Here is a 25062-nt window from a genome sequence, read left to right on the forward strand (position 1 = left end):
ATAAATTGTGTCCCCTCATAGTGATCATAACCAGCAGGTAGCGCACTGTCAGATTACTCTGCCCCACCGACATGTTCCACGAAGAAGAATTACGGGTTTATGGGATATGTAGTTTATACAAAGTAAGATGTAAGAACTTGGTATTGATTACGTTTCTTTCCATTTATTCATCATATACATATGTGATATAAATGATAAATTAGTTAAAGAAATGTACACAATTAAATCTTTGGTGTGAGAATGATTTTTTTTTTTTTTCTGGAAGTTTCCGACGAAGGCCGGCTTACCCACAGACCACAGTGCATTGCGCCTCCGCTTTCTTTCTTCTTGGTAGTGTGGTGGTCCAAAATGTCGCTACTGGAAGGTCCGTTAAACGTGTTCGGCCAGCGAACAACTGGCGAGTCGGTTCGTACCCAAAATGGTGAGTAGTCGCGCTTACCTACGCGACATTTGTAGTTCGCTTTTCCGCACACCGTAATAGCTGACAAATGAACGATTACTTTAGCTTTGTGTATAGCACATGTGCGGAGCTATGTGCTAACGCTAGCTTAAAAGTGGCTGTCATGCTCTGTCGTATGCCTTACAATGCATTAACATAACAGCCCCAAAGTGAAAAAAAGTATAATAAGTAACAATCATATGGCAGCCGTAGCTGCACCTTAATTTATAATTCGCTTTTATTGGAATCCCATATATGTACCTTCCACTCCCTAACCATGAATGGATGGCTATGCTAATGGGATAGAAGAAATCTGTCATGGTCTGAAGGTGTGGTTGCTTCTGTGTTTCCTCACCCAATAAAATGACAGAATAATACTAACAAAACTAATATATTTATGATCCATGATGTGTCCTCCTCAATTTTACTATACTTTTTTGATGCCTTGATTGGGGGGGGCGAGGGGGAAACGCACCCGCCCAAAGTGCATCAGACTCAAAACATCCGTATTCTGTTGTTGTTTTTTAAATCCAATATTCTAAAGCGGCATTTTCATAAAGAAATATAAAATGGAGATAGATGTGTGTTGGAAGTAGCGTTTTTGTCATTTCAGTCATGGCTGCGGCATCCATTGCTAACATCGTCAAGAGCTCCCTTGGACCAGTGGGCCTTGACAAAATGTTGGTGGATGACATTGGGGTGAGTTTAGTTGATCGCATCCCACCTTTTTTTTTAATATATATAACAGTGTTTGACTCAGTCATTTTGGTGAAATGCACCTGTAGGACGTAACCATCACCAATGACGGAGCAACCATCTTGAAGCTCCTGGAAGTGGAGCACCCAGCTGCCAAGGTCCTGTGTGAGCTGGCCGACCTGCAGGACAAGGAAGTTGGGGACGGGACCACATCTGTGGTGAGTCAAAATGTCGCCGGGACCTACCATGTGGTGCGCTATCGTGTCCTGTTATAGTACCATACGTCTGCCTACTGCTACGGGCGTGTGGCTATGCTAACAGGAGAGAGAAACTCCCATCTGTGTCTGAAGAGGATATGCAGCCTCACTTCTGCTGCCTCTAATGAAAAGATGGAACACCTGCTAGCTTATTGATAACACAATGCAAAACGCCATAGATGGGTACTCGAATAGGACCAATCTGCAGTGATCTAACCCTTTATAAGCGGATATTTGAAAACAAACACCATTATGTGTTTGACGAAGTCAGTTCTGAAATTCTCCTGCGTGTGTCCCTATCTACGTTAGGTCATCCTCGCCGCGGAGTTGTTGAAGAGTGCCGATGAACTGGTCAAGCAGAAGATTCACCCCACGTCGGTCATCAGCGGCTATCGACTGGCTTGCAAGTGAGACGTCCTCCCCCGATGAAGGTTGGCCACCTGCCGCCCACTTGAGACGGTCTGACGCAATTTGACTTGGTTGCTCCAGGGAGGCGGTGCGCTACATCAATGAGAATCTCACCATCGGAACCGACGACATGGGCAGGGAGTGCTTGCTCAACGCAGCTAAGACCTCCATGTCCTCCAAGATCATCGGAGTGTATCCTTTCTGCTTTGAGATGTTACCGAAGCAAAAGCCGCCCCCGCGTCGATTGCCGCCTTAACCCCGAGTTGTCAGTGACGCCGACTTCTTCGCCAACATGGTGGTGGACGCCACCCTGGCGGTGAAGTTTGTGGACAGCAAAGGGATGGCCAAATACCCCATCAACTCTGTCAATGTGCTGAAAGCGCACGGTCGCAGCCAAAAGGAGAGCTTCTTGGTCAACGGCTACGCGCTCAACTGCACGGTCGGCTCGCAAGGTACGTCGCTTCCGGACGCTGGAAATTCCCGAATCGAAAACACATTCCCATTTTTATTTGCTGCCGTGTCTTTTGCGATGACGTAGGCAGTGATACGCGTGGGATACAGCAACCTGGCTTTGGGGAGAACGTCACGGTGGCTTGGAGCCTGTGGCAACTCTTTCCTGACCAGACACCTGTGTCCTGATGTGTATGAAACGAAACTCGAGAAAAATTGTGTTTTGTGCCGTAGGCATGACAAAGCGAGTTCTCAACGCTAAGATTGCCTGTCTGGACTTCAGCCTGCAGAAGACGAAGATGAAGATGGGCGTCCAAGTCGTCATCAACGATCCAGAAAAGCTGGACCAAATCCGACAAAGGTTGGTTGGGAAGTGTTTATTTATTTATTTTTTTATGTGTGTATATACAAAATCCCATTTATTTTTGCTGTGTTACTGAACAAGTAGTTTACACAGTGATACGCGTGGGATAAAGCATTGAAGCCTTTTTTAAACGAAGACGGCAGCTTCATGCTTAGCTGTCGTCTACGTTGGGGGCTGGACATTTCAATAAACATTAGCTCCAACTAAGGATGTTCGATACCACTTTTTTCCGGACCGATACTTAGTACGCGTATTCACTCTTTGAGTACTCGCCAATACCGAAAGCACCAGCATCGTGAACAGCAATGCAATGTTTGTCGCAGGGAGTCCGACATCACAAAGGAGAGGATCCAGAAGATCCTGGCGTCCGGCGCCAACGTGGTGCTGACCACCGGCGGCATCGACGACATGTGCCTCAAATACTTTGTGGACGTCGGCGCCATGGCTGTGAGGAGAGTTCTTAAGAGGGACCTCAAACGCATCGCCAAGGCCACAGGCGGTAAGGCGACGGGCCTGCTTGCCCTTTTCCACATTTGACGATGTTATCTTCATATGTTTGGGGTTGTTGTCCATTTTATCAGCCGCCATCTGCCCGTCTCTGACTAACTTGGAGGGAGAGGAGACATTTGAGGCCACCATGCTGGGTCAAGCCGAGGAGGTCGTGCAAGAACGCATCTGTGACGATGAGCTCATCCTCGTCAAGAAGTAAATGCCCAACTTAACTATTTATAGAACACTTTAGAAACAACCACAGCTGCATTCAAAGTGCTCTACGTAAAGTAAAAATCAGAAATAGGAAGACAGAGATCTTAAACAAAAATGAACCCAATAAAACACCAAAGCAATGCCCAAGTCTTATGCTGAGTCGAAAGCCAAAGAATAAGTGTTTTTAGATGAGTTTTAAAAATAGTTCGTACTCTACGATAGGGCGCGATCGATTAATTGGCTGGCCGGATTTATCTTTGAGTATGGGGCAGAAATCAGCCATTTTTATTTGTTTTGCCTTTAAAAAATATATGAAATCACATTACAACATTAGACAAAGATAATGACATGCAAACATCCCCCTGCCAAAAAGCTCAGGCAAATTTTGCAGATTGTTAAGGAAGCAAAGAAGATATTTTATTTAAATATATTTTGAATGAATCGGTTATCGGAATATTGAGCCCTACTCTATGATGCCATCAAGATTCATCATCTGTGACTGCCTTCTCCCAACTTGTAGCACCAAAGCGCGCACGTCGGCCTCCATCGTTCTACGTGGGGCCAACGACTTCATGTGTGACGAAATGGAGCGCTCGCTGCACGACGCGCTCTGCGTGGTCAAGAGGGTGCTGGAGTCCAAATCGGTGGTCCCGGGAGGGGGCGCCGTGGAGGCGGCGCTGTCAATCTATCTGGAGAATTACGCCACCAGCATGGTAAGGAAAGCGCCGCATCTTTATGCGCCGTGTCGACTCGACCCATGGGTGAAGGTGCCGCTTTTGCGTTGTGATGTTTTCTCAGGGTTCCCGAGAGCAGTTGGCCATCGCCGAGTTCGCTCGCTCACTGCTCGTCATCCCCAAGACGCTGGCCGTCAATGCGGCGCAGGACTCGACGGACCTGGTGGCCAAGCTGAGGGCCTTCCACAACGAGGCTCAGGTCAATCCTGAACGCAAGAATCTCAAGTGGTGAGTGTTTGTGAAAATTGTTGTTTTTTTTTGTTGTTTTTTTTAAATCAGTGATTCCTTACACAACCAATGAGAGTTGATGGATGGCTCTGCAGTACTGTATTTGACCAGTGGGTGGGGGTGTGTGTTGGGTCAGGATCGGTCTGGACCTGTTGAACGGCAAGCCGCGGGACAACAGGCAGGCGGGCGTGTACGAGCCCACCATGGTGAAGACCAAAAGCTTGAAGTTCGCCACGGAGGCGGCCATCACCATCTTGCGCATTGACGACCTCATCAAGCTCTTCCCCGAGCCCAAGGAGGGCGGCCCGTCTTACCAAGACGCCGTACGCTCCGGGTCTCTGGAGGGTTAAGTTCACATGACGGAGCACTTCGACGGCTCTTGATTCAAGTGTATGTAGGCTTTGCACTTTGCCTGTTTACTGAGTCCCCACTCCTCATCCTCTTTGACTGTAAGTGATTTGCCCTTTCGTTTTGGACACTTAATAAAGCTCCAATGGTGGTAAAATGACCATTGATTCAAGTTCAACATCTTTTGTGGTTGGTCTGTTATTTGAAAACAAATAAGGATGAAAAAGTGGTCATATGACTTTGTTTTATTAAGTCCAATGCTCTTTACACGTGGCTGTTTGTAACAGGGGTTCTCAAACTGGGGTGGGAAGTTGAAATAAAATCTATGAATTATTTTAAATTATTCTCCCTACATTTGGGCTAATTTAAAACTCTTGATAAATCATGACATAAATATGACAACACTGCATGAATATTTTTTTTTTTTTTAACAGCAAAGAAATTATTTTTGAAAAGCGTTTTTTAAAAAACAATGTGCAATTACAATATAGTTCAGGTCTGATGTGTGTGCAAAAGTTTCATGAGTTTTCGCTCAGCTTTAGAACCTCAGATACAGCTATTTTTTTCTTTGTAAAAAACTGCATCGCCATGGCCACGGTGAACGACAAGATTTCAATAACTTTTAATCTTAAACGACTGAAGTTGAAACACGCAGAGTTTGAAGACGATCTGATACATTTTCTAGGAGGAGTTTGTTAAAATATGCCCTATAAAAGATTAAGACTCTAGGATGAGGGGGCATAAGTATGATGGCTGTAAATGTGCAAAAATGGGACAAAATTTTACAGTCAATTACTCACAGTCCCCCAATTTTTGAAGCCAGAGGGCCTAAGGTCAATCATACCGGGATATGGCGCTGTCAACTCTCTGTTGGGCGCACTACCCGTGCATGACAACTTTAAAATAATACAATTTTTCACCAGGCCCAATGTGTGTGCAATGTTTGGTGAATTTTCCTTAAATTTGCTTTCACTTGTATAGTGCTTTTCTACCTTACGTACTTTAACACAGTTTCCTCATTTACCTCCTGATGATGCAGCATCGGCAGCAACTGGGGGTTCAGTAACTTGCCCAAGGACACTTCGACATGAAGGATCGAACCCTCAACCTTCGGGTGGGCAGACGCCCACTCTACCAGAGCCGTGCCGCCCCAGTAAATCGTCCATGTTTAGTTCCACAAAATGCGATTCTTTACGGAGAATGAGTTAGACAAAAACAAAAGGGAGGTCCTAAATAGCATCGCGCACCGTCCCCAAAGGACTATTTTTATCTTATTTTACACAACTATTTCTGTACTTGTGCGAGTACTTGACTCCTTATTACTTGCTCGTAATAAAGCGAACGTGACTTCCGTCATGCACTGTCTCTTTAAATGTGGCGGGCTGCCCTGTTGTTGCTGTGCTGGAAACCCCGTACAGTCTGTTGGGGCCCAAGATGGCTGAATACTCACGGGGGACTGTTAGCAAATATCCGAGCAAGACATCGCCAAAGAATGACAAATAGCAATACGGTGTAAAGCAAAACGCTCGAATTAATTTGACGCTCACGGGTTGTTGCTTGGCATTATTTTTGGGATGTATAAGTACCAGAAAGGAGAGAGTTTTCTCTCCGCGGCCCCGAGCCAGAACATGGCGGAACACTTTGGGAAGAAATAGCAGCTAGCGCTAGCCAGCTGGCGCATTATTGAGTGCTATTTCGAAACATTGTTTCGGATTTTAAAAAACGCTCAGTACTGCCCGCAAATGTGAAAATAATGTTCTCGGTGTGCAGCTGGGGTCATTTTGCCTTAACACGGTCAATATACGAATCGCTTGGATTTGGCTTACATGGAGGCAAGTCAGCTTGTTAGCTTTGCTATTCGCTAACGTTGTGTGCGTGTTGAGCACAACTAACAACGGGAGAGTGTTTGGGGGGTGAATTAGTCGACTTCTGGATTTATTCGCACATTAATGGGCACGTAATTGATGTCAACATTGCGCGGTGTAGCGGTTGTATAAACTCCTACGCCCTCCGCGTTGTACATTTATCATGTTTTGTTGTTACCACTCTTCACGGTGGCTTTTATGTAATGGGTGGTGATTAAAAAAAATCTCTCGGTGGAAATAATATAGTGTAAATACATTGGTGTGACGATAGAGTTGCACCTGCTACGGAGGAGACATTTTGGGGTCATCTGACAAGCTCGTAAGGCCACTGTCGTCTTCGATTATTGGACCGGCTCCGAGAGGTGAATTTGGAAGTTGTGGCGTTGCTAAGGTGAAGCAGGTACCCTGTAACAGCCCAGCAGGGGTTGGCTGGAGGGGGTAGACCGCTTACGACCACCTGCCAGGATGACGGACACTCGACGACGAGTCAAAGTCTATACCCTCAATGAGGACAGACAGTGGGACGACCGCGGCACCGGACACGTCTCGTCGGGGTATGTGGACCGACTGAAAGGCACGTCTCTTCTGGTGCGAGCCGAAAGTGACGGTGAGTACGTTTGGCGGGCATATGCACACCTTGACAGCCACTCGCCAGTAGCAATCAGAGTTGGCATAAGTCATCACACTCCGTACTTGAGTAGAAGTACAGTAAAAAAAAAAAACGTGGGACACTCTTAAACTCGTTAATGTCAGAAAACTATGACTAATTGTTATCGAAATTCACATTCACATCTCTACTCATGCCCACTTCAACCTCTGAAAATATCAGAACAATCAGCCCAATATTTTGCATTTTATGGTCATTACCCTCTCCATGAAAAAAAGAGTATTGACACTTGATTTCAGAAAACTAACTATTATTATTATTATTTGCAGGTACTGTTCAGAAACTACTATACAAAAGTTAAATGAAAAAATGTCCTTCATTGCACATTTTTTTCTGTTACATCTTGTCATCTGCGAAGGTTGACAAAAATAAAGCGCCTATTTTGACAAAATAAGGAGTAGAAAGTGCAGACATCTGTGCAAATGTTTGGAGTAAAGGTGAAATGTTGAGAGAAACATGAATATTCAAGTACCTACTTAATTAAGTACTTGTACTTTGTTACTTCCCACTGCCAATACTTTCCACTCTGATTTCTTTTCTGTTTGTTGCCCTCAAGGTTCTCTACTACTGGAGTCCAAAATAAACACAAACACAGCGTACCAGAAACAGCAGGTTGGTGCTCCTTTTTTTTTTTTTTTTTTTTTTTTTGTAAAGCTCATGTGCAGTCTCACCATTTCGTACGTGTTGATATGCACGTTTTGCTTCTATTGTTGACAGGATACGCTCATCGTGTGGTCAGAGGCCGAAAACTACGATTTGGCCCTCAGCTTTCAGGAGAAAGCCGGTTGCGATGAGATCTGGGAGAAAATTTGCCAGGTTACTGAACCCCCCCCCCCCCCCCCCCCCCCCTCTCTTTGCGTGTTTGTCAGCTACATTTGTGTTTATTTTGCCGTCAAGAGCATTGTCAGTTATGAGATACAGTACAGGCAGTCCAGGGTTTATTTTTAAGATAATTTTTTTTCAAATCTGACCGTAATTCCGTCTTGAAGCGGGGACATGTGTATCAATCTTTTTATTTTAGTTGATTTTACCACCCGCCGCTTGTGTCTGTATCAGCACTGATTCGTTTTTTTTTTTCCCATTCTCAAGGTGCAAGGAAAGGACCCATCTGTGGACATCACCCAAGATGTGGTGGACGAGCTGGAAGAGGAGCGCTTCGATGACATGTCATCGCCCGGTTTGGAGCTGCCGCCGTGCGAACTGAATCGTCTGGAGGACTTGGCGGAGCTGGTGGCGTCCTCGCTGCCGTCGCCGCTGCGGCGCGAGAAACTGGCGCTGGCCGTGGAGAACGAGGGCTACATCCGCAAGCTCCTCGAACTGTTCCGCGTGTGCGAGGACCTGGAGAACCGGGAGGGACTGCACCACCTCTACGAAATCATCAAAGGCATTTTCTTGCTCAACCGCACGGCGCTCTTCGAGGTCATGTTCTCGGACGAGTGCATCATGGACGTCATCGGCTGCCTGGAGTTCGACCCCGCGCTGCAGCAACCGCGGCGGCACCGCGAGTTCCTCACAAAGACCGCCCGCTTTAAGGAGGTGATTCCCATCTCGGACCCTGAACTGCGTCAGAAAATCCACCAGACGTATCGGGTGCAGTACATTCAGGACATGGTACTGCCCACTCCCTCCGTCTTTGAGGAGAACATGCTGTCCACCCTGCACTCCTTCATCTTCTTCAACAAGGTGGAGATTGTGGGCATGCTTCAGGTAAGCTGGTGTCATCATCGATTGATTTGTGCCACCTTAGATTCGAGGGTAAAATACGCGGTCTTCGGTTATCGCCCGGGACAATTTGAAAAATCTGACGGCGATATGAGATCAATGAAAATGTTAATTAAAGGGAACTATTTATTCAAATTTTCATTGAACTTTATAAGAGATGCTGCTGCTGACTCAACGGAACTCTCTGCAGCTTTTGTTTCAATTTGAAAACCTAACTTACTATAAAAATAAAAAACGACAGGGTGCACATTTTTCCAGCGCAAAGCTGACCGTACTATAAACCTTTGACTAATCAAAGGTCTCCCATTGAGAACATTCCTTTTCCATCTGACTTTTTTTTTCTTTTTTTTTTTTTTTAGGATCATGTGACCTTTTGTGCAAAGCGTGTGTGTGTGTAGTTGTCTCCATAGAGACCAAGAAGTGTTGTGTAAACCGGTTATGCTGAGTACTAGAAAACTGAAACGAAACGTGCGTGCATGTGGGCTGTTGCCTCAGGTGAATTTCAGTGCAAAGTTGACCGCGATATTTTAGTATGAAGCGGAAGTCAACCCAAACACATTTCTTTCCAAGAATATGTTCCCGGCAGGCCCACTAGTTGAAACAGGGCATTGTGATCAATTTTGCGTTTGTGGAATCTAAGTTAAGCAGCAAAATGGCACTCATTTTTAGCCATCTCTGAGGGCGGCCATTTTGTCTTCTGTCGACTGAAAATGACATCACAACCGCTCACAGCGACCAATCACGGCTCAGAATCAGAAAACAGGTCAGTCGTGATCTTTATAATGTTAACGCTGAGAAAATCATTGTACTTGGAATAATGACAAAATGTGAGCTGAGTTAGTTCCAAACGAAGTATATTCTTCGCTCAGGTTGCAAACTTTCACTTGGTTATTCCGCGGCACGCTGAAAATGGTTATTTTTGTGATACATGGCGCTCACCGCTTTTTTTTTTCCCCCTCTTCAATGACAGGACGATGAGAAGTTCCTGACGGATCTTTTTGCACAGCTAACAGACGAGGCGACGGACGATGACAAAAGACACGAGCTGGTATTACCGAGATTCGTTTTGGCTCCGAGCCGAAGCAGTCGTTTGTTAGTGATTTCTTATTTAACGGCGCCTTTTCCCTCGCAGGTTAACTTCTTGAAGGAATTCTGTGCGTTCTCACAAACATTACAACCTCAAAACAGAGATGCCTTCTTCAAGACACTGTCAAATATGGGTATTCTCCCTGCACTGGAGGTCATACTGGTGAGTCGAGACACTTGAATCGGCGTATGCGCTGCAATCCCGTTTCACTATTAGGACCTTATCACGTGCTTTTCTTTGCAAAAAGAAGAAGCCGTGCCACTTGTTCCTGTTTTCCATCTTTTTTTAGCAGCAATTAAAAGAATGTGAGAGAATTGTTCCTGTTTACCTTCTTGGGCAAAACTAATATTAGACTGACGCAACCTGTGCTTGTGACAGGGAATGGATGACGTTCAGGTGCGGGGGGCGGCAACCGATATCTTCTCTTATCTGGTGGAGTACAACCCCTCCATGGTACGAGAATTTGTCATGCAGGAGTCACAGCAAAATGATGACGTGAGTTTTCTTGACTCATGCAAACCACATCATTTAACCGCGTGCAGACTTACACACTGGGAGAAAATTGTTGCTACCCCTCGGTAAATAAACGACAAACCACGACGGTCGCAGTGTCACCTTGAAGCTGGCAAAAGCTATTAAAAAAAAAAAAAAAAAAGCCTCCAAATGTATCTTTGGGTCGAGCCCTAGTATTAAACGTGTGTTCTTACTATTTTTTTTTTGTTTTTTTGGGGCCTTTCAGGACATCCTACTGATCAACCTCATCATAGAACACATGATCTGTGACACAGACCCCGAGTTGGGAGGGGCCGTGCAGCTGATGGGTCTGCTCCGAACTCTGGTCGATCCAGAAAACATGCTGGCTACCGCAAATGTGAGTTTGTGCAGCGGTGCTTCAAACAAATACGACCTGGACACACAAGTATTCTCAATTTAAAAAAATAAATATTTTTTAAGTTTCGTACACATTGAACTGGTGTTTTTGGGGACTGGGTACAATATTTTTGAAACTGGGTCCTTAATACCTTTTAAAACGTGCGTGTAATTCGGATGCATCTTTCCTGAGACGACGAGGCGCTGGTCCCAGTTCTCACGTGACCATGCGCCAACGCCCGGCAACAGCAACGCAACAACGGTGGATCACAGCGTCAGATGTTCTTTACTTCGGAAATGTCGTGGAAATAGAGCGCGGTTGATATTGAATATGTGTAAAACAAATAGTAAAAGGATGTAATGTGTGCTTCAAATTGAAATTGTCACGGAAGTGCAACTTCGCGCGTAATTGGTTGTGCGACAGCGCCTGACGTTAGCTTAAAGCAAGCAAGTACACGTGCGGATGTTGAAATGTTGTTTGCCAACAAAACGGCAAGGAATTATACTTTGTTCCCGCAAGTGTTTTTTTTTTTTTTTAATTTATTTAAATTTTTTTAAGAAATTTGAATTTGCTGAACATTTCAGAAGCAACTTGGTCAGAGAGTTGATCGTAACAAGTGATGTCATTACTGCGCTTTTGTTCACACAACTTCACATGGCTGATGCACATTTTTTTTTTTTTTTTTTTCAAAGTGTCATCTATTTTTACTATTTCTACAGAAAACCGAAAAGACAGAGTTCCTGAGCTTCTTCTACAAGCACTGTATGCACGTCCTGTCAGCTCCGCTACTGGCCAACACCACCGAGGAAACGCCGAGCAAAGGTACGAGAATGTTCACTGTGAACAAGGCCAGGTGCTTGTGTCGAAAAGCTGTTGATGAACAAAATGTTCTTCCCTTCTCTTAGATGATTTCCAAACATCTCAGTTGTTAGCGCTCATCCTGGAACTGCTGACGTTCTGCGTGGAGCACCACACTTACCACATCAAGAACTACATCATCAACAAGGACATTCTCAGGAGGGTCCTGGTACTCACTGCCTCTCAGCACGCTTTCTTGGCACTATGTGAGTTCGGGGGGCTCATCTCACCCTAAGTCTGATTTAAAAAAAAATAAATAAATAAAAAAATAAAAATAGTAATTTTTTTCATTTTATTTTATTTTTATTAATTTTTTTAAAGCATCTTGTCATTTTCTAAACGTTTTCCCGTCTTACGCCAGGTGCCCTGCGCTTCATGCGTAGAATCATCGGTCTGAAAGATGAATTCTACAACCGCTACATTATGAGGAATTTCCTCTTCGAGCCCGTCGTCAAGGCCTTCCTCAAGAACGGCTCGCGCTACAATCTCATGAATTCGGCCATCATTGAGATGTTTGAGTATGTGCGTGTGGTGAGTAGTTGGTTCCAAATCATTAAGAATTCAGGGGGTGTCAACAAATGACTGCCTATTAATTTGTATGGTGTATTTTCCCCCCTTCCTCCCCTTGTGCTGCTGCTTTTTCTTTTTCCACATTGCACTCCTCCTCTTTCTCCTCCTCATCCGTACCACCTTCTTCCCTTCCGATGCGTTCGCACCCGTCCTGCCCACATCACCCTCCCTCTCCTCTTTTCCATTGCTCCTAGGAGGATGTGAAGTCTCTCACTGCTCACATCATTGAGAATTACTGGAAGGCTCTGGAGGACGTGGACTATGTCCAGACCTTCAAGGGCCTTAAACTGCGCTATGAACAGCAGCGCGAGAGGCAGGACAACCCCAAATTAGACAGGTAGAGAGACAGCTTCACATTTGACCCAAATGTTGTGTTTGATGTAAATTGGACAAAGGTGAGTTTAGCTTCAGTGAAAGATGTCAGAGAATGTTGCAAGAAACGAGTTGAGGTCCAAGTTGTTTGCCATAAAGAAAGTCGATGGGAATCAAATGAATAGTTCCATGGTATTGTTTACAATTTTTTTTTTTTTTTTTTTCGTCCAAACATGTAACATGTACCTCATCGCCCATCAGCATGCGCTCCATCCTGAGGAACCACCGCTTCCGCCGCGACGCGCGGACACTGGAGGACGAGGAGGAGATGTGGTTCAACACGGACGAGGAGGACCTGGAGGATGGCGAGGCCGTCGTACGTCCCTCAGAAAAGATGAAGAGCGAGGAGGACCTCATGGAACCCATCAGCAAGTTTATGGAGAGGAAGAAATGCAAGTTTCTTTTTTTTTTTTTTTTTTTAAACCACACAAAAGATTTTCCCCATTATTGATACGCATTTCCGCTATCTATTTCTATTGTATTTTCTCAAAATAAAATGGAGATTACAAGCGTTTCGATTGTGTAGCTTCCAAGTTTGCTCGAGGTGTTGTGAAGTGTTGCTTAGTGGCATCTCGGGTCCATCTCTGCCTGCAGTGAAAGACGCAGATGACAAGGAGGTTCTGGGGAAGTCGAGCTTGTCGGGCAGGCAGAACCCGAGCTTCAAACTCTCCTTTTCTGGTTCCACCAAAACCAGCCTTTCAAGCCCGCCGTCATCTGCCTCCCTGAACCCCGGTTCTCCCGGCTCACCAGAGTCTCCCAGCTCGGGAACGCGGAGCTCGGGCGCCAGCCCAGCGGTAACCACAAAGGTACGGTTATAAAAAAAAAAAAAAGAATGCGCTGATTGATAGTAGGATCGGGCAATATGGCCTTAAAATAAAAGTTTGTTAATCCCGTGTTTTCTACAGGGAGGATTAGTGGGACTGGTGGACTACCCCGATGACGACGAAGACGAGGAAGACGACGACGAGGAGGAGGAAGGAGAGAGTAAAGACGACCCTCTGCCACCCACGAAAAAGTCCAAACTGAACTCCTAAAGGCGCGCCGCTGACTCCGTTTGTGCTCGATTCAGACGTTTTCTGAACACAGGAATTTCTTCTTCACACGGGAATGATCAACCTTAAACAAATGGAATGAATGAAAAGCCACACTCTGCTGGCCGGGTCACCAGAGGAGACGGACGCGAACGGACTCTTCCTCCTCCTCCTCCCGCGTCGACCAGCCCGATTCAAACAAGTGCCAATCAGGAGAGCAGGAGGGAAGACGCGTCTGAGAGGACAGACGGGGGGGGGGGGGACGTCAAGTCAAGGCGGAGGGACGGCGCGGTGAGAAAAAGCTCTCACTGTTAGAGGAAATGACCACATTAAAAAAAAAAAGAAAAAAAAAAAAAGAAAAAACATGTATATGCAGACTGAAATCCCCCAAGAGCTTGGAGCACTTGGATCATAACCCCACTGCCCCCCACCCACTGCCCCCCACTCAGGGAAGGACATCATTTGGCCAAATGGTTCAGCCAATTCAGACCCACACACTCATCCCCTCGCCAGAATCCACTTCTTCTTCTTTTCTTCCTCTCCTCCTCGCCTGTTGCTTTTGTGTCCTTTTTAAGTTAGCGTGTAGGACCAGACAAAGAGAGCTGTCGTTCTTGTAGTTTGATGATGTCATCAGTGTTGTCGTTCTCCGGCAGACATTTCTCTGAAGAGAAGAGAAACAAAAGCCAGCATTTTCTTTGATTGTTTCGTTTTCTCTTTGTCTCGCAAACCATTCTCCTTTTTTTTTTTTTTTTTTTCCTTCTTCTTTCTCCTTTTCGTTTTTGTAAATGACGACAAAAAGAGACCTGCCTTTAAATGTTCAGGATGTTTTCAGTCACACTTGAACAGGTTTTTAAAGACCTCAGTAGGTGAGCTAGTTTTACCATTTTTGCCCTTTGAAACTGCAGATTTTTTGGAGAAATTTGTAATCCCGTCTTGATTAAAGATTGAGTGGAATTCTAGATATGATGTATTTTGTCATATCTTCTCATTTTGTTTCCTTTTACATGAGTGTACACTTAGTTGTTCAGAATACTTGGGACCATTAAAATGAACTTTGCTGTAAGGCGTCCTACTACCCTTTGTCCTCAAGTGTCTCCTTGTCGTGGCATAGTTTGTAGATCAGGATTTCCCAAAGTTATTGTTACTCCACTGGACACAAAAGTATTACAACAAATCATGGATTTTATGTCACTAGACAAATGAATCAAACGGGATTAACAAGCAATATAGAAAATGGATGGAGATTCATCTTTTTCCCGAGTTTTAACCAATTTTACCCGAAAACGTGAAGGCATGGGCTTGCAGGGTCACTCTTTGTCCACTAGATGGCAAACTTGTACCGCAAGAGAAGATGTAAGCGTCACCCGTGCGTCGTTTCATGGGTCATTTAAGTTGCAGCTTATAGCTCAGCTCTACAGGAATGTGTATTCAAATCTCGACAGCAGCTTCCATTGTGCATGCGGCATTCATTTTCAGTCCCACAAAAAAGGGAATCCTCATTGTGAAAGCCATTTTCCTGCCTTTCTCCCGTGTCACTGTTTTGTTCAAGCTTTCAGGGTTCAATTTAAATGTAGTTTTTTTCCCCCCCGATATTGCTGTACGTCCATGCAGAACACGTGAGGTCAAACAGTTTGAGAATTGTAGTGTACTACAAAGTGCTTAGTGAGTGACCTTTTTTTAAATGTTGCACTTTGCAAACACCATATTAAAAATGAAACTAATAAAAACTAAACTAAAATGAATCATTTCAAAAAAAGAAAACCAGTAAAGGTGTTCTAAAAACTACAATTGAATTTAAAAAACAAAAGTCACAGCAAAATTAAAAAACCCCAAACTATTTTAAAAACCGATATGCTGGATCTTATTGCAGCAGTTTATCTTCCTCTGTATGACACCATATGCCACATTCCAAAAGTTCCCTATAACTCTGTTTCCCACAATAGGCCTAAAATTATTTACGCTTAGGTGCATTGTGGCCTTCAACCAGTTCTTATTAATTAAAAGTCAACAGAGGAGAAGCACACTGCTCAGATGTCACACATATGCCTTTCACATGAAAGCCATCATTAGACAAAAGAAGCCCTCCCTACCACCGTGTGCGTTTGTGGGATCTTCTTCCTCGCCTCCGCTCCAGCACGCCGCCGTCACCTCTCCCCGTTGCCAAGATGCCGCTACCCGTCCCGGCCCGACCCGCCTGTATGTCTGCCAGTCTGCAGGGTCGCCATCGGAGACATCGCTGTTGCGGCTCTTCCTGCTGGGCCTGTGAAAAGCATATTTGACACTTCTTTTTGATTGACTGGGCTCCATGGCACCAGCCCTGTCACGTAAACAACCGTCCCCGGATAAGCCTGCTTGTACATTTGAAACAGGCCACTATCTTTCTATCCGTCTATTGTAATGTTTTGTATATGTGGCATTTTGCTTTGTTCAGTGCGTGAGAAGAGGCAAGAGTTGTGGCAGGACCACATGGCTGCTCGCAAGGCCTTGATCATCAGACAGTTCACGGCTGAGAAAAATATCGCCGTGCTGGAGCAACCTCCCGACTCACCCGACCTGACTCCGTTTTTTTTCCCCCGCTTTCCCAAGCTCAAAAGGTCATCAAGGGCACCCGTTCTGAAGACACTGCGTGGCCGTGACGACGGAAGTGCAGAGGCTGGAAAAACCCTTCCAGAAGTGCATCAAGGCATGGCAGAGAAGGCTGGGAAAGTATGTTAGACTCCAGGGGATTTGCTTTAAAGGTGAAATCTTGTAGTTTGCGATTTGGTTTTCATATCTTTCCTGACGCCAGTTGTGGAACTTTTCTGACAGGTGTCATATGTCGTTTTCAATTTACTGTATTTGAATAGATTTGGACAGCAGCAGATGAGTCAAATTCAGAACCTGTGTTGTAATAATACGCAAATTTGACGCTTAAGAGAAAGGGGAGCAAACATTGCAATTCCAAGGTGCTCCTTTCCCAATTGTGTGATTGGTGGCAAATGAGTAAGTAAAAAAAATGAGCACAAGATTTTTCTTCGTTTTCTATTCTCTGGACTTTCAAATTCGAAAGCTTGGCACTGTGTTGCAGATGTGTTACCACCAGGCATGATAGGTGAGAGCTAGCTATATTTGATTGGTTGATATCATTGGTGAGTATTGTAGCCAACCAATCAATGGGTCATCCTAACCCAAACACGATAAATGGTCTCACCTGTTGGGTGCGACCATTTGCAAGATGCGGGGGTTCTGTTCGGAATTCTCAACAGTGTTGTGGTTTTAATTTGCAGAAAACAACCACCTGCACATCATTTTAAAAGTGTTAGTCTGAGACGTATACTATAAACAAAAACAAAAACAAAAACAAAACAAAAAATATGGCGCACACGTAAGAGCCATATCCTGCCTGTTTTGGATGCCTCCCTAACTACGACACACCTGACTCAAATTAGCAGGATCGTTTCGGACTTCTACCGAACATGCTGATGAGCTCATCATTCGAATCAGGTGTGTTGTAGTCGGGAGAGATCCAAAACAGGCAGGATATGGCTCTCGAGGAACCGGGGTTCCCCTACACCCCTGCGTCAGAGGTTCGGAAGCCCGGCCTAGGTTATGTCAACACCGGCACAGAGTCTACCCTCATCGACCCCCTGCGGGCTGCGGCGTCGTGGCGGACAATAAGCTGTGTTTCCCCGACACAAAGTCTTCTCTGTGTCCGCCGAAGTTCCCCCGGCCTCCGTGGAGGCGTGCAGCCCCGCACGCCCGCCGCGTGGCGTGATTAATCACCCCGCCCTTCCAGGTGAGAGTGGAGGCCAGGACACGCCGGGGGCTTCGACTGACGGGGAACCCCGGGGTTAGCAAAGACATCCGTGAAAAGAGTGGAGAAAAGTCATCATCCGTCCCATCTGGTGTACATTACAGACGAGGTGAGATACCGTCACGCACAGAAGCCACGCCACTTTTCACTAACTTTCCTGTTATTGGTGGCCGACCACTTTTGATGGTTTGACAGTTTCCGGTCAAAAGGCCAGAAAATGAGATTGTCCTGCTGTACGACATGTGTTAAAGCTGTCCAACTTGGTCAAACAGACACGACACTTTTATTGTTATGTTTTGGGTAGTGGTGGGAAGCAACAACATGCAAATGCACGGTTAAGTAGGTTTTTCGTGTATCTGTACTTTATCTAAGTACAATGGTACCCTACTTACAAGTTTAATTTGTTACGTGGCCCATCTTAATTGCAACTAGTGATGCCAGCAACGGTTTACTACAGTGGTTTCAAACCCAATTTGTGTGGGCGGTGCTGAAAATGGTCTGCGTGTGTCCACACAAAAAAGTGTGTCAAGTATTCAAAAGAAGTACAACTATTCCTTTTGCCTCTGCGCATTAATGCTTGGCGGAGGTAATCCAAGTTTAACCCTCCAATGTTATGCAGCAGGGCCGTCGCCCTGTTATCGCACCCTATCAATCTAAATCAAACTTTTCCCGTGGCGGATGTCAGGAAGTGGAAGAATTTGCGCCTGATCTGCCGTCGCTAATATTAAGTGGGCTGTTTTGTGCCTCGGTGTGGGCACAGGAAACATGGATGTGAGTGTAAGAGCTCCATAGGCTGCATGCTAAATGGAAATGTCACAGTGATAAAGACTGAACCTTCCACACCGTGTGTGTGTCTGTGATGGGTCGGGAGTACAGCACACTGATGGGGGGCCGCCATAAATCCACACCATGAGTTGCAGATAGTATCAGCATCTATGGAAGTATGATTTACTGCTTTGCGTCTTTCTAGTAGCGGCATGTTTTTATTTGAGGTGAAACCTCTTAATATCTCTCAGCTGTGCATTCAGACTAGGGCTGTAAAAAAAGGAATAAATTGAGTAACTCGACACAAAAATGTCTGCCTAAAACTATAATAAAAGGGATACTTTACTAATTTTGCAAATTTCAGCAGTAAGAAGTTAATATTTTGTCTGTAATCAATTAATCTCCTTTAAAAACAAAATTTGCCACTTGCTGTCGACTGAAAATGACATCTCATGTGTTGAGGGCTCAGGCAACCAATCCCGGCTCAGCTTGTGAACGTTAGGTGAGCGCCTCAGCTCAAGGTACTGTTGAGAAAAACATAACTTCTCTGACGGAAAATGCAATGAAAAAGCTTATAAAATTCACCCAGGGCGAGTATGAGCAAAATGGCGATGCCGCATGAGCTATTGAGTCCGCCTCGTCGGCCCGTGCGTTAGCATGAATGAAGCCCTTAAAGGTGTCGGTTTCCAGTCAATAAACACGCGGATCGGACGCCCGGTTCAGTGGGAGTTGAACATGTGGGACCAGTCTCTCTCGCACATTGGCCCTCTGGTCACTTTTTCAGGATACCACTGTGTACATTAAAGTCACTATTCAGCCACACAAATCAAACCTCCGCTTAGCTTACGGCTGGTAACATAAAACTAACTAAACACAACGTTTCCCTAAATACAGTAGCAATCAAAGCTCTGTTTGACAGAGCGAATATCGCTCTATAATCAACATTACCCCCCCCCCCCCCGCCCCCCTTTCTTACTCTTTCTTCTTTTTCGTCCATGCAGCTATGCTTGATGGCTCCTGCTGCTGGACTGTCTGAGACTATTGATGGTGCCTCGACATCATGTGGCGTTGGCGCACGTCGTGCCAGGTTCATCGCGGCACGCCGGTTAGCGTGTGTGGTCAACAGGCGACGGGGACGGGGGTCAAGCTCCCTTTGGTCCAAAGCTGGTGCCACACCATGTGTCTATTCAAGGTCTGTTTATTGAATGATCTTATTTAATGTGTCTTCCCTGGCTGACCTTGAATGAGAATAGAGATGAGTTAAAACTCATTCACTGCCAGACATTTTCAGACCCTCTTTTACCCTAACGTTTGAAAAAAAAAAAATAGAAAAAAATATATAAATAAATTCCCGGGATTGAAAATACAAGTAAATTCGTCAATGGCAGTGAATGAGTTAAAGGGGAAGTCAACCTCCAAAAATGATTTACAAATGTATGTTCTATGACCCTACAGTATTCAAAGCATGGCATTCATGGATTAATATTGCTTTTGTGAAGTACGAGCTAAATGGCTCACCTGTGTTCTGAAGCTGCGTCATGATTGGTTGTTACCTGACCCCTGAGCAACCGCGATGTCATTTTCAGTTGACAGCAAGTGGCCAAATGGCCGCCCCTTGACCTGTACAAAAATTAGTGGATTTTACTGCTTAATCGATTTTTGGGTTGACTTCCACTTTTAAGGTTTTGATCAGAATATTTAGTTACAGCACAGAATCCTTCTCAAGGTCATGTTATGCTACGCCGTAAGCAGTAATTTTGTGCTCTATGGCGTGTTTTTAAACCATGAAAAAAGTACTTCAATGTAACGGACGAGCCCTCAGTCCATTTAGTCCGTTAAATCGAGGTTTCACTAGCCAGTCTTAAGCTAGCCAGTATCGCTCACCCCCTGGTGGTCGTATTTAGTGACTGAGTGATGTAAAATGTGATCATAGTGTCCTATAAAAGCGCTTTGAGTCTTCAATTTGACTTCCTTGGACTTGTAAATGAGTTCTACTACACACATGATTCAAAAGCCCTCTGCCAAGAAATTGTGCTTACAGCATTCTAATCTGACAATTGAAGGCGCTATGAACAAAAAAAAAGAAAGCTTTTTGGTTCCGGCTACTAACTTTATGGCATATACTGTACTTAATACGCTCACACAAACTTCTCGCTCGTCTTTCTCTCGCTCGCTGGCTCGCCAAGAGCATATGCTTAGTCTGGGCAGGAGATAAGAGGAATGTGTCAGTGTGCGCTACTGAACAAACACATCTTTCATTCCTCCCCGTGTTACCCTCTTCCCGGCTCCTCACGTCTTCCGTCTCGCTGACGGCTGGGCACAATTAGGAGCAGAAGAAGGAGAAGGGGGCGCTGTTATATTTGCGGGTGACGGCGAAATGGGGAGGAGAGGCAGGGAATGGGCTTCAGATGGTCTCTGAGAACGGGGGGGGGGGGGGGGGGGGGGGCGGTGAGGCGAAGAGGCGGCCCCGCTCACGCCGGAATGAAAGAGGCTCTTTCCTCTCTGCGAGGGCACATCAGAGGCGCGCGCGACGCCGCTCGCTTTTGCGGCAGAGGAAAGTGGTTTCCACCCAACTCTGCTTCCATTTATCGTTGGCTTCCTCCTCCGCGCACACTCGCACATTTGTACCACACATGCATGCACATGCACGTACTCTGCGTTCGCTTTGATTCGTGATTGCTTTGGTTTCTGCGGTGTGTGCAAATATAATACGGATATCGATACACTGCCAATTACACGATTTGGGCATAATCATGTTATTTTTTTTTTTGGCTTGTGCGGAATTTACGTCGGGCTGCAGCTATGGAATATTTTTCGAATCAAGTATTTTATCAATTATCCCCTTGATCATTTGAGTAAGTCTATAAAGGATTCTTTTTAATCATTAAACAATAACGTCTACAAGTGAGATGGGCATATTTTTCTCCATTTCGGTTGGCCATTCTCATGGTCTATCTGTGACTTTGAGTGTGTATGGCTTTAAAAGGCAGGGTCTGACCTTTTATAATTGTGTCTTAAAGTGGAAATCAAGCCATACATATTTTTTTCAAGAATATGTTCCCAGTAGGCCCACTAGTTGAAACACTGCATTCTGATTAAAAGTGCGTTTGTGCAATATGAGTTAAGCGGCAAAATCCACCCATTTTTACCCATCTCAGGGGGCAGCCATTTTGTCACTTCTGTTGACTGAAAATGACATCACAGATGCTCAGGGCTCAGGGAACGACCAATCACAGCTCGCTTGATTTCTAAAGCTGAGCCGTGATTGGTCGTTACCTGATCCATGAGCAACTGCGATGTCATTTTCAGTCGACAGAAGCGACAAAATGGCCGCCCCCGGAGATGGCTAAAAAACGGGTGGATTAACTCTTATTCCACATAAGCAATATTTATCAGAATGCCTTGTTTCGATTAGTGGGCTTGCATAGAACATATTCGTGACAAAAATATGTTTGGGTTGATTTCCCACTTTGAAGCAAGAGAGGCAAATTGGAACGCACTACCAGCAGATGCGCTGTTGATTCAGTCTCAAGCAGGAATGGACATTTGAAGAAGATTGAATTTGTGTTGCTTATGTCCCGCATGACTGAGAATCTACACAGACATGTCCCCCGTGTCGAAAAGTGTGAAGATGATCCCCCTCAGCCTGTGTTGGGAATAGCACAATTCCAGCTGCTATTATTAGCACGCCGTTCCACAGGCCTGATTCTATCGAGCGCCCCCAACCCCCCCCCCCCCCCCCGCGCCCCGCTCCCTCCATGTCTCCTGTCCAACGGGATCGCTTCATCATTATCTCGCTGCGGCTATCGCAGCTCGCTACAAGAAGGGCAGCCCCTTTGCTTCCATTCCAACAAGGCTTTTTATAGGCTTCTGCATACATTGTGTTACTCACGCAGTGTGTCAAGGGCTCCGCGTGTAATAGTTCCCAGAGTCAGGCGACACACTTATCCTTTCGTTGCGCACTCAAACACCCGCGCCCCTTCATCCGCCCGACATTTCAAGGGCACCGCGGCGGCTGCGATCTCAGCATATCGCACCTCGCCCCGTTTGCGCGGCTCTCACAATTCGCACGTACAAATAGAAAGGCAAATATAGCACTCGTTCCATGCACCCCCCCCCGGCCCCCCGCAACTGATCGGTCCCGTAAAGTGTCTTACATTACAGATAAGTGCCGGGGTATTGACAAAAGGCACAACGGACCGCCTCTGCCTTGACCTTTGTAGCCTGCTAGCTACTACGTTGGCCAGATGGTCAGAAAGTGGTGAAAGGAAAAGTCAACTGTCGGCGGATGACGTAAGACATTTTGGCTGTTGGACCGGGCCCCGTAACATGAATAGTTTACCGTAGAAATATATAGATGATTATAGAATTTTCCATCAGATAGCTGAAGATAAGTCCCCCCCCACACGTGCATAAAAAAAAAAAAAAAAAATTCAAATTGCGAACCACAAATAGGCGGGGGTTGACTGTAATTGTGATGTCACATTCCCAGACCTCCCCGCACATCATTGATACAAAGAAAATTGACTTAACGCCCGCAGAGGATTAAATCCGATGGCAGTTTTAGCTACAAATGTACATTTAGCCTTGCACGTGAGTCCTCGGGCCCCGAACAAAAAAATAAGCTGCCAATTAATAGCGTCTGACGCAGGCTGAAGTCCCACTGCCTTCCTCTTGTGTTTAATAGCTGACCCGCGACCAGCGCCGTGTTGGTTTAGCGCCGCTGTACGTCTGTCCCTGGAGCCGTGAGGCTGATCCCGGGGACCAAATGTCTGCGAGGTTTGTCAGCGCTCTTGTGTTTTTACAGCCAGTGTCGGTTCCGAAGTTCAGGGTTCCGCACCGTCGGAGGTGAATTCCGATGCAGTCTAAACACAAGTGATGAAATGTCATCCTCGTCAGGCACTTGGGCCTTTTCGTTCAGCTTTTCGTCTCGACGCTCTGTGAGGACGGGAGCGAGTTTTCCGATTTTTCTGGGGAATTTGATCAAGCTTGACGTTGGAAAATGGGTCACTCTCGCTAAGGGTCTGTCTGAAAATGCAAACAAATACAGATCATGTTTGGGGGTTAGCCTCTCATGAAATGACGGGTCTTCAATCCTGTTCCTCGAGGTACGCCCTCCTGTCTGTTTTCCAGCTCTCCCTGCTGCAATACACCTGACTCAAGTGATCAGCGTTGGTATCCAGCTTCTGCAGATAATTTGAATCAGATGTGTTGCAACAGGGAGAGTCGGGGGGGGGGGGGGGTAGGACAGCGGGCCTCGAGGAACAGGATCAAAGTCCCCCGTTATATCGGATGTGAATATTGGGGCTGTTAACTGAGCAGCTGAGACGTTTGTTTTACCGAGTATGATATCCCCAAATATTATCGAGGATGAATTTTGCAGGTGATGGGGGATATTTTCCAGGTAGAAAACAAAAGGAAGAACTTTGCCTGCTAGGTACTCCAAGACCAGGATCATTCATCCTCTTCCCGTTAAGAAAAAGCAGCTTGCAGAGGAGGGCACAATATTCTGGTTGGCTTCGGTTAAATCCTCCGCCTTTTGCTCAAGGTGCTCACGAGGTATCGCAGCACGCTAATGCCGCCGAAGGGGCTCGCTGCCGCCGGCTGGGTGGTCGCGCTCATCAGGTGGCACATAAACCCAAACGGCGCTGAGAAGTTTTTGGTCCCAGTCCAGAAAATAGTCCTCGGCCCGTCTCAGTAGAATTAGTGATTTTTCTTTCGCTCAAAGTAGATTAATTGGATGCTGAGAATTTGAATCCCATCTGCAAGGTGTTTATTTCCCCCTTGTGTTGACTTTGGCTGCATTTCCATACCCTGAACGCAGGGTTTAGTTTTGCTTCGCACCCCATTCAGACTAGATTTTTATTTGACATCTTAGAGGACCCTTCCCCTGATAAATCACACTTGTTAAGTTTCTCGCAGGAGAAAGTGAGACACTTAAGTGCTCAGCAGGAAATGGGGCAGAGCCAATGTAAGCGCGCGTGTGTGTGTGGATAAGCGGAATCATGACCCATGCAATAAGAGACCAGAACCAGTGTGAGATACTGGACTTTTCAAAGTAAATCATCCCGCGTCTGTGTGGTCCTTTTCCCCCTCCGTGTTCTTTACCACCGGTTGTCTTATCTGTCATCTCCTCCATAAGGCTCAATCTTATCAATGGTCTTACACACGCCGTCCAAATACCGCAACCTAAGGCTAGTACACGGGGGCCAAAGTTCGCCTGTCTCTAATGTGACCCCCCCCCCCCCCCCCCCCCCGTGACCTCCTCTGATGTGATTGACCACTCGCACAAAAGCGCCCCAGTGGTCTGTGCCCGCTAAGGGTTCTGGCCCATCCGTTAGCCACAGCGGGGGCCTGATAGGGGGGGGGGGGGGGGGGAAAGGTTTCTGGGTCAGGGGTCGGCGAGATGCCACATGTTCGCTCGTCTGTCACATGGTCGGGCCCTCTCTGGTGACAGTGCCCGGCTTTGAGAGGCAAGACGCCGCCCCCCCCCCACCCGAAAGGCCCAACCCCCAAAGGGATGCGTGCAGTCCATTCGGGCCTGTGAGGGAGGTGGCATGTGACTCGGGGGGGATGGGGGCGGGGGGCATATGATTGAAGTATGATCACAGTGTTACCCGCGTTCCATAGCGTGCTCGCGATGATGCGCAGCGCTTGGTACAATTCACAGCAGATTAGCTAAGGATAGTTTGAAATGATATAGAGCAGTCTTAAAGGAATTTCCTTTTAAGTAACATTCATAATGGTCATAAAAGTGTCAATCATGATACCCCTGTAATGAAAAAAGGTAGAATAAAAAAAATAATAATCACTTGACTTTAATGACAATTGG

The 25062-nt window shown here is 45.9% G+C and overlaps 3 protein-coding genes and 1 non-coding gene across 5 annotated transcripts in view; all 4 read left to right on the forward strand.

Moving 5' to 3' along the window:
* The first annotated feature begins 265 nt into the window (after nt 1–265).
* Nucleotides 266–4807, forward strand: tcp1 (t-complex 1). The gene is made up of 12 exons (XM_086019623.1): nt 266–421; nt 1053–1138; nt 1225–1353; nt 1702–1799; nt 1882–1992; nt 2071–2252; nt 2485–2611; nt 2938–3113; nt 3196–3319; nt 3840–4032; nt 4118–4281; nt 4418–4807. Exons 1-12 carry the CDS (start codon nt 349–351, stop codon nt 4629–4631), a joined length of 1677 nt encoding a protein of 558 aa, XP_085875749.1. The 5' UTR covers nt 266–348; the 3' UTR covers nt 4632–4807.
* LOC147128239 (small nucleolar RNA SNORA29) lies at nt 685–820 on the forward strand. The gene has a single exon (XR_015084090.1). It is a non-coding gene; the product is annotated as a small nucleolar RNA SNORA29 (small nucleolar RNA).
* Nucleotides 4808–6012: 1205 nt separating the features above from the next.
* ppp4r3a (protein phosphatase 4 regulatory subunit 3A) lies at nt 6013–14747 on the forward strand. 2 transcript variants are annotated; one of them, XM_086019353.1, is made up of 15 exons: nt 6013–7101; nt 7718–7773; nt 7879–7977; nt 8251–8868; nt 9854–9931; nt 10016–10132; nt 10349–10465; nt 10710–10841; nt 11561–11663; nt 11747–11905; nt 12061–12230; nt 12464–12606; nt 12843–13033; nt 13236–13447; nt 13547–14747. In XM_086019353.1, the coding sequence occupies exons 1-15, from the start codon at nt 6960–6962 to the stop codon at nt 13673–13675; spliced, it is 2466 nt and encodes an 821-aa protein (XP_085875479.1). In that variant the 5' UTR covers nt 6013–6959; the 3' UTR covers nt 13676–14747. The 2 variants fall into 2 exon arrangements, with proteins under 2 accessions (XP_085875479.1, XP_085875480.1); XM_086019354.1 differs by having other exon boundaries at nt 12467–12606.
* Nucleotides 14748–17137: 2390 nt separating this feature from the next.
* Nucleotides 17138–25062, forward strand: part of eva1aa (eva-1 homolog A, regulator of programmed cell death a) — a 202070-nt gene continuing 194145 nt past the window's right edge. The window contains exons 1-2 of the mRNA XM_086019692.1: nt 17138–17574; nt 19232–19422. The gene's annotated coding sequence lies outside the window, so the exon portion shown is untranslated. The remainder of the gene's footprint in view (nt 17575–19231; nt 19423–25062) is intronic.

Source organism: Filicampus tigris, chromosome 20 (genome assembly GCF_054856515.1).
Source record: "Filicampus tigris isolate MCC_2025a chromosome 20, RoL_Ftig_1.0, whole genome shotgun sequence".
NCBI lineage: Eukaryota > Metazoa > Chordata > Actinopteri > Syngnathiformes > Syngnathidae > Filicampus > Filicampus tigris.